The following is a 15,060-nucleotide window of genomic DNA, read 5'->3' as shown; positions in this document are numbered from 1 at the left end:
GAATCTAAATACAGTGACTTCTACATGAGTCGAGCAGAGGTAGATTTAAAGGGCAAAAAAGGATGCGCAATGTACGCTAAACTGGGCAGACGTATTTAACACATTCTGCTTTATTATGAAAGCACGAAGGATAAAAAAAAGTGCGTGGCTTACATCGCAAAATTGAAGTAAATTTTTGCAACAGAATTTTAGTATGTGTTTCAATATATATAACCGGGAAATAAAAAATATTGAAGGAAAAAATGATTACAATACTTCATAGCTAATTAGATTTTATTATCCATGTTTGGATCCTAATGGAATAGCTTACCCCCGGAGGTAGTAAATTGTAACACAATTGACACGTTTAAAAAGAAATACGATAAACATGTTGGGGTAAATCGAGAAGCTATCCATTCTTAGAATAAGACAACCATAAGTATTCTTTATGGGCATTGTATAATATTTTATCATGTGTATATATTGTTTGTAATTTGTGTTAATTGCATTTTTAATTGGGTTGCTGTATTTTTGAAACATATGACAACCATATTTTTATGGGCATCTTTTTATCAGCCACCTCGTTGGGCATTTTGCCTGTTGTGGCGTTGTATTTGTATTTGTATTTGTATGTTTCTCTTCTTCAACCGAAATATTCGTTATGTTTTTTCATTATAGCACCGAATTATTTTCGAATTAATGAACGAAATATATTGCAGGCAAATTTACGGTTATTATTTAATCATTATTTCTTATTTGGAGCTCTGTTTTTTTTTCCTGCATCATGTAAATGTGCTTTTGAAAAAATTTAAAGCAACGTTTTTTTCAGACAAGAAAGTAAAAATTTTGCATTTCACATTATTTTCTATTATAATATTTATGTTAAGCATTCAAATTCATGTTACACGCTAAATCAATAAGTGTGATAAATTTTAGGACGTAACCTTCAGACGATTTATTCCAGAGGAAATAGGTGGAGCGACAAAACTATTCATTTGAAGGAAAAAAAATGGTTTAAATATTTTGTAAACAATGTGAGATGACTCTTTTATCAGCATAAATATTCATATTTCAAATCGGTAAATTATTAGTTTATTTTATGAGTTAATCCTGATGTGCTAAAATGTGCATTCAACATGGCTGATGTCCAGTTGGACGACAAGCTATTTTAGGAAGATTTGTTTTTCATGTGACCTCGCTCACTCTCTCTCTCTCCTGCCAACGACTGACGCATCGTGTGGGCTGGATCAAACAAAGCTTAATATTTAACACGCACGTGTACAACGTATTGTATCTAATATTCCTACGCCGGTTAAGGTAAAAGTGTAAATTTCGGTAATTATATACAAAGGCCACTGCAGGCAAATTTGCCTGAAGAGGTGGCTGAAAAAATTATTCCCATAAAAAATATGAATGTCAAATATAACGACGAAATACCCAATATAAAAGCATACATATATCACCAAAACAATTTAATAATATATAATACACTGCCCATAAAAAGAATATGGTTGTCTTATCTAAATATGAATAGCGCTTCTTGATATTATTTTTTATATTTAAATGACATATTACTGTGTCTATCGTACTTCTTTTTAAACGTATCAATTGCGTTAGGAGAGTCACAAACTCCCTGTGACTCTCCTCCAGGAGAACGCGAAGAGACCTTTTTGTAAATGAAAATTTTCATTTATTATGCATAACCATTTTGGTAAGTTTAATAAATTCTGTTCATGTAACAAGAATTCATCACATTTATCGGTGATTATGTATATCTCCCAGTTCGTAAGGTCGTATTGGTAAATACAATAAATCGTCAATGAATTGCTTGAATTTACCAAAAATTATGCATTCGATCAGTAATGTTGGTTTTATTTGTACATAATTATGTGTATGAAGAAAATCTTTCGACACTTATCTTAATTTAACTTTCATGGCAAAATACGTGTCGTAAACTAATAAGCAGGTTAAATGAAGACAACAGAAGTGATATTTTTTTTACATTCATCAAATATACAGACTTCAATTAGGAATTGTGGATAATTGCCGGTGAAAGTGATTACTAGTTAGTGTAGTTAGACTAAACACATTAAAATTCATTGAATTCATCGAGGCAATCAGTGATTATGCATAATCACAACTTTAGCAACTTTCCCGTAACATTTACGGGTAAAAAATAGTTTGGAGTGAAATATTCCAAAAAAATTCGACATTCTCTCTCTCTCTCTCTCTCTCTCGAGTGATAAAAAAAAATAGTAGAAGTAAATTACCAATGTAATGTGGATACAACCCCTATACAACTCCTACTCACTTCAAGAAGGCAATAAAAGAAAGTAGGGGGTAGAAAGAAAAAAAAAGATATTTTTAAGAAGGGGCCTGAATTGTGCGAAAATGTGTCTAAAATCTCCCCTATGCGGAAATGCACCGTGCGGATCTGCCGCCAAACAACAGAGTTAGAATAATATCTTTATGCACCAAACCCTCCCTACATTATTTTTCCTTCACACTTCATCTATGCTTAGGACAGGCAGTGACATATAGTCATTGGCGTGAAAATTTATACTTTTGTAATTAACTAAATTAATTATCCAAAATTAGTCGTTATAAAAATTAAAACAAAATATCCCCCCCCCATTGCAAAATTAATTTATTGGAAAAAATGCACGCGGGTATCATTCATAAAAAATGAAATTTTGAAATTGAAATTCTTTCTTTGAAAAGACTACCTGCATATTATCATCTACATTCAAGTGATTTGTGGTTACTGTTTTCACAAGCAAAACTGATGAAACCCCCATTTCGCCAATGAGTAGCGACTAGTAGAAGTGTTTTCAAAGCTGTGTTCCCTAGCTTTGGAAACGATTCCAACTGAGCACATTCTAAATAAGAGTTTTGTGAAATTTGTTTAAATACGTGCACTGGCTCGCATTTGAGTAAAAAAATTTTTTTATTAAATTAACATCATTTTATGATAAGTTAAGAAAGAAATGTAGCTGAATTCGCTAACAGAAAAGGGAACTTTGAAAAAACATCTGAAAAATATAAATAGCGGCGTATTTAACGATGACGTGCCGGGCGCACCCACTGGACCCCGACTATTGAAGGACAATGCAAAACCTAAACTATACACTTTTTCCTAATTTAAGGGTCCAATACAGTATTTTCTTCTGCGCCCGGAGCCTCAACCGACTTCAATCCTCCTCTCCATATAAGTGCGTGCGTGTGTGTTTTCTAAATCCTTTCAAATTACATACTGTATGTAAATAAATTGGGACATTCAAATTTCGCGCTACACATTTCTGAGAGCGAAAGGTAAAAAAATGAAGTGTCAAAATATGATAGGTATGATTCGTCTTTTTGAAACAAAAAAATTTAATATTTTTGTACAATGTCGATTTTCAGGAATATGATAAGCCCATCGTGTTACATTTTTATTCTATATCTCGCACTTCCCAAAAGGCACCTTTTTTTACATGTTAACTGGTGGGGATTTCGCCCCACTAGCCTTTCTATTTGCCCCACCAGTGAAGATAAAAAATGACCACTGGTGGGGCAAAGCCCTTTTCTTGTTTTCCTGAGGCAGCTTCAACTTCAAACCCTACCAATATGAAGGGAGTCAAAGAAAAAACTCACACAAAAAAATTTCGCAATTTGCGAGGCCGATATTTTAGGATGATCTTTTTTTTTTAAGAAGGAGAAGGAAAGTTCAACTGAAAAGATGAGTTTTCCAGGGACCGACTGGAATAGGTCTTTTGCTCTCATAAAAAGTCAGACAAAGAACAGATGGAGGATGGGCAGGGTGAAGGATATGACCATTGATTGATACGATTTAGTTATATAACCCTGGGAGTAGAAAGGAAAGTTACCGGGTTTTCATCAGATGCCGGGGTTAAAACATTCTATTCTAGAGTTATATAGATAGATAAACACCAGTGTAGTAGCACAAAACCATTCAAATTCGGACATTGGGCGGTCTCCAGACCAGATCCGTCTGGCCGCAGATCCGCACGGTGCATTTCCGCATAGGGGAGATTTTATACACATTTCCGCACAATCAAGCCCCTTCCCAAGTATCTTCTTTTTTTTTCTTTCTAACCCCTACTTTCTTTTATTGCTTTCCTGAAGTGGATAGGAGTTGTATAGGGGCTGTATCCACATTACATTGGTGTAATTTACTTCAACTATTTTTTTTATTACTCGAGAATGTCGAATTTTTTTGGAATATTTCACTCCAAACTATTTTTTACCCATAAATGTTACGGGAAGTTGCTAAAGTTGTGATTATGCATAATCACTGATCGCCTCGGTAAATTCAATGAATTTTAATGTGTTTATCATTTCACCGGAGATTATCCATAATTCCTAATTGAAGTCTGTATATTTGATAAATGTAAAAAAAATTATCACTTCTCTTGTTTTCATTTAACCTGTTTATTAGTTTGCGATACGTCCACGACACGTATTTTTCTATAAAAATTAAATTAAAATAAGTGTTGACAGGTTTTCTTCCCACACATAATTATGTACAAATAAAATCGGCATTACCGATGGAATGCATAATTTTTGGTAAATTCAATTAATTCGTTGACGATTTATTGTATTTACCAATACGACCTTACGAACTGGGGAATATAATAGTCACCGATTATTATATTCACTATAATCACTTATGATTATTATACGAATACTAGGGGAGCAAAGCCCCCCTGACACCTACGGCGTCCAAACCCCAACCCCCCAACTCCTCGTCACATCTTCTTTAATTATAAAGCAAAATATTCCTCAGGCACTGGAAATGCCTGCGAAATAGTTATTCATTGCCAGTTTCCCATTCTGATTTCGATAAACAATGCACTGCCATCATAAATACAACAGAATACTCGATGCACCGCAATACATACGTGATACACCACGATAGGCAACACAGCACAATAAGTAATGCACCACAATATGCAATGCACCACCATATCAGCAGTACAGCAAATTAAGTAGTGATTCACTATATATACGGTGTATCACAACACGCAAAGCACCACTATCGGCAATAAAGCACAATACTCAATCCACCACTATATGCAGTGCACCACAATGCAGCACAAAAGCGATGTACCACCATCAGCAATGCAGCAATAAGCAATGCACCAACATCAGCAATACTGCAAAATAAGTAGTGTACCATGATAAGGAATGTACCGCAATACGCGATGCATCGCAATAGGCAAAGTACCATAATATGTACCACAATACACCGTAAGCACTGCATTACAATAAGCAATACAGCACAATATGCAATGCACCACAGTACGCAATGTATCGCATTGAACAAAACACAATAATACGCAATGCACCACAATACGCAATAAGCACTGTGTTGCAATAAGCAATACAGCACGCGATGCACTACAATATGGAATGCACCACTATTTGCAGTACGCCACAATAAGCAATACACCCCAATATGCAATAAGCACTCATTAAAATAAGCAATACAGCACGCGATGCACTACAATACCCAATGCATTACAATCAGTAATGCACCACCATTTCCAGTGCACCACAATAAGCAATACAGTATAATATGCAATTCACCACAATACGCAAACGCGATGTATCGCATCAAGCAAAGCAGAATAATACGCAATGCACTCCAATACGCAATAAGAACTGCATTACAATAAGCAATACAGCACGTTATGCGCTACAGTACGTAATGCATAACAGTACAAATCAACAATCAGCAAAATCAGCAATGCACTGCAATCAGCGAAACATCGCAATAAGCAATTTACCACAATACGCAATACAGACTGCATCGGACTGCATTATGATAAGCAATACAGCATGCGATGCACTAAAATCAGCATTGTATTGGCAGTGCACCACAATAAGTAATACAGCACAATAGCAATACCCACTGCACCACAATAAGCAATACAGCACAATAGCAATAACCACTGCATTAGATTAAGCAATACAGCACAATAGCAATAACCACTGCATTAGATTAAGCAATACAGCACAATAGCAATAACCACTGCATTAGATTAAGCAATACAGCACAATAGCAATAACCACTGCATTAGATTAAGCAATACAGCACAATAGCAATAACCACTGCATTAGATTAAGCAATACAGCACAATAGCAATAACCACTGCATTAGATTAAGCAATACAGCAAAATACGCAATGTATTACAATAAGCAATACAACACAATACACAATGTACCACAATACGGAATAAGCACTGCATTATACTAATAAGCAATACAGCATGCAATGCATAACAATACGCAATGCACCGCAATCAGCAATGCACCATATTGCAGTGCACCACAATACGCAATGCAACACAATCAGCAATGCACCATATTGCAGTGCACCACAATACGCAATGCAACACAATCAGCGATGCACCACAATACGTAATGTACCATACAATGCGCATACTGCATTGATGCATAACAATACGCAATGCACACCATAATAAGCAATACAGCTCAATACGCAATAAAGCACTATACATCGCAATAAGCACCACAATACACAATAAGCAAGCGATACACTATAATCAGCAATGCACAACTATTTGCAGTACACCACAATAAGCAATACAGCCCAATACGCAATGCGCCACAATAAGCAATACAGCCCAATACGCAATGCGCCACAATAAGCAATACAGCCCAATACGCAATGCGCCACAATAAGCAATACAGCCCAATACGCAATGCGCCACAATAAGCAATACAGACCAATACGCAATGCGCCACAATAAGCAATACAGCCCAATACGCAATGCGCCACAATAAGCAATACAGCCCAATACGCAATGCGCCACAATAAGCAATACAGCCCAATACGCAATGCGCCACAATACGCAATAAGCACTGCATTGCAATGAGAAATACAGTACGCGATACACTATAATGCATAACAATTGGTAACGCACTCAGCAATGCACCACAATAAGCAATACAGCACGCGATGAACCACAATACATATAACTATATGCAATACAGTACAATACGCGATGCATCACATAAGCAAAGCACCATTATAAGCAATGCATTAGAATAAGCAATGCGTTAGAATAAGCAATGCGTTAGAATAAGCAATACAGCACGCGATGCATTACAATACGCAATGTACCACTATTTACAGTGCCCCGCAATACAGCATAAAACGTAATGCACCACAATACGCGATGTATCACAATAAGCGAAGCACCATAATATACGCAAAAAGTACTGTATTACGGTAAGCAATATATCACGAGATGCGCTGCAATGCGTGTAGAAAAATGCGTAGTAATGTGTGTAATCAGTAATATTGTACACCACAAATAAGCAATGCAGCATAGTATGTGATGCATCGCAATAAGCAAAGCACTATAAAAAGCACTATAGTATGCAATGCACCACAATACGCACTAAACGCGGCATCACAATGAGCAATACAGCACGCGATGCACTACAATATGCAATGCACCGCAATCAGTAATGCACCATTATTTTTTCAGTGCCACAATAAGCAATGCAGCACAATGCGCAATGAGAAGCAAGTATTCATCCTCGACTCAAAATGAAACCTGTCAATTTCCCCATAAAGAGATCTGTCCAATGCCCCGCCCTGGGTACCCGGACCCTGTGTGTTGGGAGCACTGGTGATGTATACATACCTCTGGGTACATGCACAAAACTCGATCCTTACAAGGTCAAGCGGTTCCCGATGTCCTCAAGAGTTAAATGAAAACTCGACCCAAAATCGTAACCGACTTCCGTAACACAAAAACGTCACCTATTTCCGTAACAAAATCGTCACTAATTTCGGTTGCTTAGAAAGAGGCCCTTTTCGAGTTTGTGATTTTATATTATAGAGTAGATATTGCATAGTACTCAAACTGTTCTGTCATCTCATTTCTCCTCGTTTTTAGTTTCATTCTGCAAAGCCTCTAGCTCCTCATTTGGTTTGCATAATCCGTACCTGTCAAACGGTGTAATACAGCTCATTATAGAAGGTGAGTATGGCATCTTTTTTTTTCTAACCCTAATATTTTAAAGAAAACTTTTTCATATATTCATTTCAAAATCATTGATGAAGAATATGAAACTATTTCATTGTTAGCGTTTATGTGAAAACACTCATATATTTTGTTGTTTTCTTTTCTTTTCTAAACTCGATATTGGCGCACCTTAAATCAGCGTGTTTATGGGTTGTCGATTTTTCTATTGAAAAAAAATGTGCGAAAAAAATCGCTGTAGGTTTGATTGTAATTATTACCAAAAGACAAGTTTTTCTCACTAATTTTGGCCCAAATTAACTCGGCCATCAAATTAATTCAGCCCCCACTATTATTTATTTGTATGCAAAACTGTACCCCGCTTTCTGCGGTTATCGCTCGTTTCACCTATCACGTGGGTGTGGTAGCTCAGGTCAGTAAGATATTCGCTTAAAGTACCAAAGGATGTTTAGAGGTGTCGCGAGTTCATCTTTGTCAGAAACTTTCCTGACACGGAGTACAACAGAAACGGTAACATGACCACAGCAAAAGATTGCTACCGCAGGGAGTCCCTCATCGAGCCAACTCCTCGGTGAGTATAAAAAAGTCTGCCGTTCGGAATCGGCAATAAATTGTAGGTCCTGGTCTAATTAGCCCTCGTGTACAGAAAATGACCGTGGTGCGACAAAAATGACCAATCACGTAACTTTGAGCTGTCTCTGTATTTCTCATGTGAAATACAAAAAAAAAATGGTGACTACACGAAAACTAAAATAATTATTCGAATTTTTCTCCCAGAATACATAAATTGCACTAGTTAGAATAACTCTGTTATTATAACTTCTTTTTTAACAAACAATACACCTATTTAATAACCTAAAAATTAATCATCAACAGTGTTTTTCAGTTTAATTCATCTAATATCTTTTCTGATCGACCATAACTGACAAGAAAATTGTAAACCGTGGAATGTCTGAGTGCATGTGATTGATCCCCCCCGCCCCAAAAAAAAGGGCATTGTGATGGTGAATTGTTACATATACATTTGCATGGAGAAGTTAAAAAAAGTTCCCAGGAAGTTAAAAAAATCTGATAATTTAATAAATATTAAAAATGTCTTGAATAATTGTAAAGTGCTTGACCAACTCAACATTAGTATAATAAATGATAGGGGACTAATTTCTTTTGGTTTATACACTCATTGCCATAAAAATTTGCGCACCCAGAAGAAGTCATCAAAATGAAACGAAATTTTACACATGTAAGTACTACGTTGATATAAGTAAGTGATTAGAAAATCCAAGAAAAAGGATCATTTATTGCAGAAAAAAGTACAGATGAACAGAAGTTTTAGTACTCTGTTGGACCCCCTCTAGCGCGAATGCACGATGCGATACGAGCGGGCATTGAGGCATAAAAGTTCCGTATGATGCCCTGAGACATCTCGTTCCACAGTTGCTGTAAATGCGCCTCTAGTTCGACCAACCTCGTAGGGTGTCCAACTTGCCGTCCCAAATGATCCCAGATATGCTCGATTGGTGACAAATCTGGGGATAGAGCAGGCCAGGAAAGGGTGGTAATGTGGCGGAGGCAGTCTTGTGACATCCTTGCTGTGTGTGGCCTAGCATTGTCTTGTTGAAAAATGGCTCCTGGGAGCCCTGCCATGAGTGGCAACACATGTGGCTGAAGGATGCTATGGACGTACCGCTGGGCTGTCATTGTGCCATGGATCAATATTAGGGGTGACCGTGTATCGTAAGCAATGGCACCCCATACCATGACACCAGCTGTGGGAGCGGTGTGTCGCTGTAAAGCGAAGGCAGGATTGAAGCGTTCACCACGGGGCCTCCACACACGAACACGATTGTCATCACTGCTCAAGTTGAATCTCGATTCGTCGCTGAAGACGACCTGGTTCCATTCCGTTGCAGTCCAATCCCGTCGTGCTCGACACCACTCCAAACGGAGGCGTTGGTGGGTGGGTGTCATCGGCAGCACACGTAATGGGCGCCGCGATACCAGATGTCCTTCAGCCAGACGCCTTGCGATGGTTCGAGAAGACACAGGGGCCTGTAGTGAAGCTGCTGCCTGTGTCTGGATAGCGGCCAATGAGGCAGTTGGCTCTACGCGTGCGTTTCGGATGATGTGACGGTCTTCTCGACGACTGGTCTGTCGAGGGCGTCCTGAACCTGGTCGCCGTGTAAATGACGTCTCTTCTGTCCACTGGTCCCAACACCTCCTCACAGTAAAATCAGAACGGCCTAGTTGACGAGCTACTCGCCGAGCTGACCACCCAGCTTCCATCACCCCGATGATTCTTCCCCTATCGAACTCTGACAACTGCTCATATGGTCTTCGACGGCGGCGTAACGGCATGTCTACCTCAGCATTTCCTTTGCAAACGATTAAATACACTCCAGCAAGCTCTGCTTACCTGTTTTATACTCTAAGGAGAACGAAGTTCAACGCCCTCTAGTGGCATTACGCAATGCGCAATCACGTTGCATTTCTAATCATTTGCATATCTGCCCGACATGTACCTTCAGGCCAACTTTCGTTTCGATCCCACAATTATTTCTTGGTGCGCAAATTTTTATGGCAATGAGTGTATTTCTACTATAATTTTCTTTTATGACATCATCTTTTGGCATCTTTATATCGCAAATTTTAGTTTTTTTTCCAGAAATGAAACTACCACAGCGAATAACGGCCACCTCCGTATAGCGGCCATATTTTCACTGTCCCATTTTAGTAACCGTTGTTGGGAGGTTATACTGTACTTATATACCAGTTAGTGAAAAAAATTAATCCATGATACCACGGGAACCAACACTTTACACGGGTAGTAAGAATGTGACAAAACAGTGAATTGGTAATAAAAATTGCAGAAGTTACCGATTGCACATAACATACCATTACCTTCTGCAAACGGCTATCAAGCTTTCACATTTCGAGTTTCTTGATCAGATACCCATTTTAATTTAATGCCCCCCATGTATGCACAGTATGTCATTATTTGGTATTTTTCTTTTGATTTTTTTAACGTGCTTTTTTTTTTATTTTTTCCCCGCAATGAAAGTGCAACCAGCCTTTTGTGGATGTAAATAAATAAAGTAAAAATAAAATAAAATAAATTATCGGGAAAACTAATGGCTTTAATTACAAGCCACTAGCGGATAGTTGTTTGCTGAATCTCAAGATGGCACATTCTCACTCCAAGTGGCATAATCTCACCCATTTCACGGTACGTTGTCTGGCATCGAAAATGCCACATCATGAAGAAATTCATGGAAATTAGATAAAATTTGGAACCAGAATGATATATTCCGGGTATGTGATCTTTATTTTGGCAGAATCAGTTGGATGAATGGGCAATGGCTAAAATTGGAAATTACATAATTGTCAATAGAGCCTGGGCAACACCATCTATAGCAAAAAGCCTCCGCGAAGCTCGTGACGTCACTGAAGAAGGTCACCTCACCTAAGACGCCTTCATATACGTGTATTAAGGAGTTCTAACCTCACCTATAGCCATCGGATACACTACAAAAAAGGGTGAAAATGGCGCATGCGTCGGCCTGCTGTATCCAATGACTACAGGTGAGATGACCTTCTTCAGTGACGACACGAGTTTCGTGCGGAGGCTTTCTGCTATAATTAGTGTAGTTTTGGCCTGGGCCCGGTTGGAAAAAAAAAGAAAGAAGGTATCGGTGGATATTAGGGATAAGTTCTGGTTGTGGTGTCGCGAAAAGTTTTCTCTTACAAGCTTGTAAGTACATGAAACAGCATATCTTCTGTTGTAAATTCTACCGGAATAGACATGTTGAAAAAGAGAAATATGATATTTAAGTAGTAACCCTTATATAAGTCATATAAGCCATATTTAGATGGCTACCATATTTTTATGAACACTTTTGTTTAGTTTTTTGTTTATTTGTTTTGTTTCTTAAATTTATGAAACTATAAGTATAAAAGTCATTCATATTTGTTTTGGGGGTTTTTTTTTTCAGTCACCGCGTTGGACAATTTACTGTGTGACCTTTGCGTTTGTATTTGTATTGTGATATCAATGAGATTCCGCGGTTTAGTCTCGTTTTGCACAGGAAAGAGTATTATTCGACATCCAATTATGCTCTCTCGATTGAAAAGAGTTGTAGGGATAGCGCTGATCAGTGAAATGTCTGGACATCTTACAGAGACTGCCGATGTTTGCTGTACATGAGCTACATTACCTTGTTAAAAACAGTTTTAGTCACGATCCATAGAAAGGGCTTTGTGACAAATCGCCAACGTGCAAATGTGCTGTCATTGCACCATATACTCCTGACGGAAGTGACTTTTTATTGATAACGATCAACCATAATTGAATCAAACCAGACTGCCACGTTTACAAAACTGCATAGAATTCAACAGCAACGCTAAGAGATAAGCTCTATTTCCGTCTCATTTCCATAATCTATTTTATTGACAATCAAGAAAAACTTGTTTTTCATGTTTAATTTTTATAATCTCATCGTCGATGATCAAAGTGAAGTTTTTCGCTCAATTTACTTTGGCTGTGGACTGTGACCTCTCCGACAGATAGATCTGTATCGAATGCTTTTGAAACTTGAATACAATTTTACGATATGCATTCTTTCTGAATGTAGTAATGAAAACAATAAATAATAATGCTTTTACAATAAATTAGCTTGTTTGTGGCACCTTTGAAAGGAACTTGTATTTTTTTATGTAGCGTATACGGAAGAAATTCTTAGAGAGATGTCTTCTCGTCGTGACTTGCATCTTAATCACGCTCAATCATTACTTTTACGGCAGCGAATGCGTGGACTATATGACCATATCAAGCACCATCCGGCTCTGCATCAGAGATATCTATGGGTAGGGAAAGGTCGACCTGATATCGATCCGGATTTGATTCATCCAGTGCACGAAACTAAAAAGGTACACATTTATGCTCTTCTCGTAAACTCTACCGTAATTTTTTTTTTTTGTTATACATTCAATTTACTGAAAAACCTATGTAGCATTTTTACATGCTGAAAACACCAGTTCTCGTCCGATCACCGAAGTTAAGCAGCATCGGGCGTGGTTAGTACTTGGGAGGGGGAACACCGCGTGATGTTTTAGCATCACTTCTTTTTTCTCTCCGAGACCGTCCATCCCAAGATGGTCTCTCTGGGCGGTCAGCGGTTTTGTCTGTCTGTCTGTAGCATTTTTAAAATATGACTTCTGTTATGTTTTTGATCCGTCTTCGGGATTTTTTTGCGAAACACGAACACCAGTAAAGGTCTGGACACACATATCCGCACCGTGCCAGGACCGTAGCTCGGGCGTCAGTTGGCCGTGGCTCGGCTCGTTCCTCTTCAGACCACACCTTTCCGTGTGTTGCCCGTGTCGCTGCCGTATGCTGACTACGAAGCTGTGTCGATTGCTTCAAGTCTTTAACGCAGCCAGTTCGGTGTAATCAAAATGTTCAGTAAATTAATTAACAAGAGCGACTTGGATATAATAACCCTAGCGTAAATTAACAATAATTAATTGTTCTAAACATTTCTGTAAATAATCTACACATGTATATAAATTTTTTATCTGTCTGTTTATGTGTGTGTGCATGTGTTTTTTATAGAAACTTTAATTTTGTTTTTATTTTCGATTGATCTCCGATAGATTTTTTGTATGTGACAAACCCGCAAAAAAGGATAGAATCTTTAAATGCAGCTGAAAATAAAAAGACGGCCATTTGCTTAGTTTGACTATATGCATTCTTTTTTATAGTTTGGACCAAGGAGATTATTTACCAAGTGATAAAAATGGAGAGAGAAAAAAAAAAGTCATATAGAAATTAAAACAATCTGTGGGGGAGAGCGCTACTCTCTTCCTCACCTACACACTCGTTTTTTTTTATTCAGAGTTAACGGCCATCATAAATATAATCATCTGTAGGGGCAGGTGGTGTCAAATTCCGATATCATCTCGGAGAAGTGTATCTCAGCTCAGTAGGAGCATATTGTACGAAAGAGCGAGCATATCTTTTACTCTGTGTGTGTGTGTGTTCGCGGAATCTTCTAAACTGAAAATTGGCTCCTCTGCAGATGGCAAATGGATAAAATCAATAACAATTGGGGTGTTTAGTTTGCCGGGGCTTGATTCAATGATAAAGCATCACCAGTATTCGATAGTAATTTAAAGCACTCATTGCCAATGTCTCAGTCGCTGAAACACCTTTGTCAGATATTTAGTACAAAGGTGCTCGACTTTTTGGAAGGTGTGGGCCACTTCATTGTTTTGAAATATTTCGCGGGCTTCTTAAGTTATCCAGAAATGAGTCTCGATCCTCCAAAATTATCTAAAAAGAAGTGGCACGTGTCGCTTAAGTGATCTGCCAGCGTGCCGCGGGCCACTCGAGAGATCTGGAAATGTGCCACTAACCACTCAAATAGGATAATCTGCAAATGTATCACGATCCACTTACGTGAACTGTAGGTGTGCCATTAGTCGCTCAAGTGATTTTGAAATGTGCTTGAGACCACTTGGGAGCCTTGTTTTGTTTTTTGTTGTCACGGGCAACATCAAATGCTTCCGAGGGCCGCATTTGGAGCACAGGACATGGTTTAAGCATTTATGGCTTAACATGTTGCATCTCATGTGAGTACCAAATTTAAAATGTCTCCTATATTTTCCCATAAGAAAAACCCCAAAAATTTTCGAACCGTTTTCTATTTATATATATAATTTATGTTAAAACCAAAACAATGATTCATTTATAGAGCATCGGAAATTAAACCCAGCTACTTTTCCAAGTTTACATTATTATTTTAACAAAAATCCCCCCGGCAAAATTTCGTTATGTGCAATGAAACATAATTTTAAACTTTGTTTTCCAATCAAAGTTGTGAAAATGTTTATCCATATGTTTTCTACATATTACGCTAGTGCCACAGAACCGGGGCCAGGTGCGTCTAAACAATTTCGGGGCACGAAAAATGTTTAGGACACCCCCTCTCTTCAACAAGATTTCATATATTTTGTGGGAAGAGGGAATCGGCATACTGAATATACACGAACGCTAAGAAATAC

The 15,060-nt window shown here is 38.0% G+C and overlaps 1 protein-coding gene across 1 annotated transcript in view; it reads left to right on the top strand.

Annotated features, from left to right (window-relative positions):
- LOC149080277 (uncharacterized) overlaps positions 1 to 15,060 on the top strand; it is a 99,248-nt gene that overhangs the window by 55,150 nt on the left and 29,038 nt on the right. The window contains exons 2-3 of the mRNA XM_089239406.1: positions 7,915 to 7,998; positions 12,716 to 12,924. Of these exons, the coding sequence (XP_089095532.1) occupies positions 7,915 to 7,998; positions 12,716 to 12,924 (293 nt within the window). The remainder of the gene's footprint in view (positions 1 to 7,914; positions 7,999 to 12,715; positions 12,925 to 15,060) is intronic.

The sequence above is a fragment of the Pholcus phalangioides genome, unplaced genomic scaffold (genome assembly GCF_987345545.1).
Source record: "Pholcus phalangioides strain wild (caught in Gottingen) unplaced genomic scaffold, Ppha-v1.0 ptg000011l_1, whole genome shotgun sequence".
In the NCBI taxonomy this organism is placed as follows: Eukaryota; Metazoa; Arthropoda; class Arachnida; order Araneae; family Pholcidae; genus Pholcus; species Pholcus phalangioides.
Note: the sequence above shows the minus strand (reverse complement) of the source record. Positions and strands in the feature narration are given on the sequence as shown.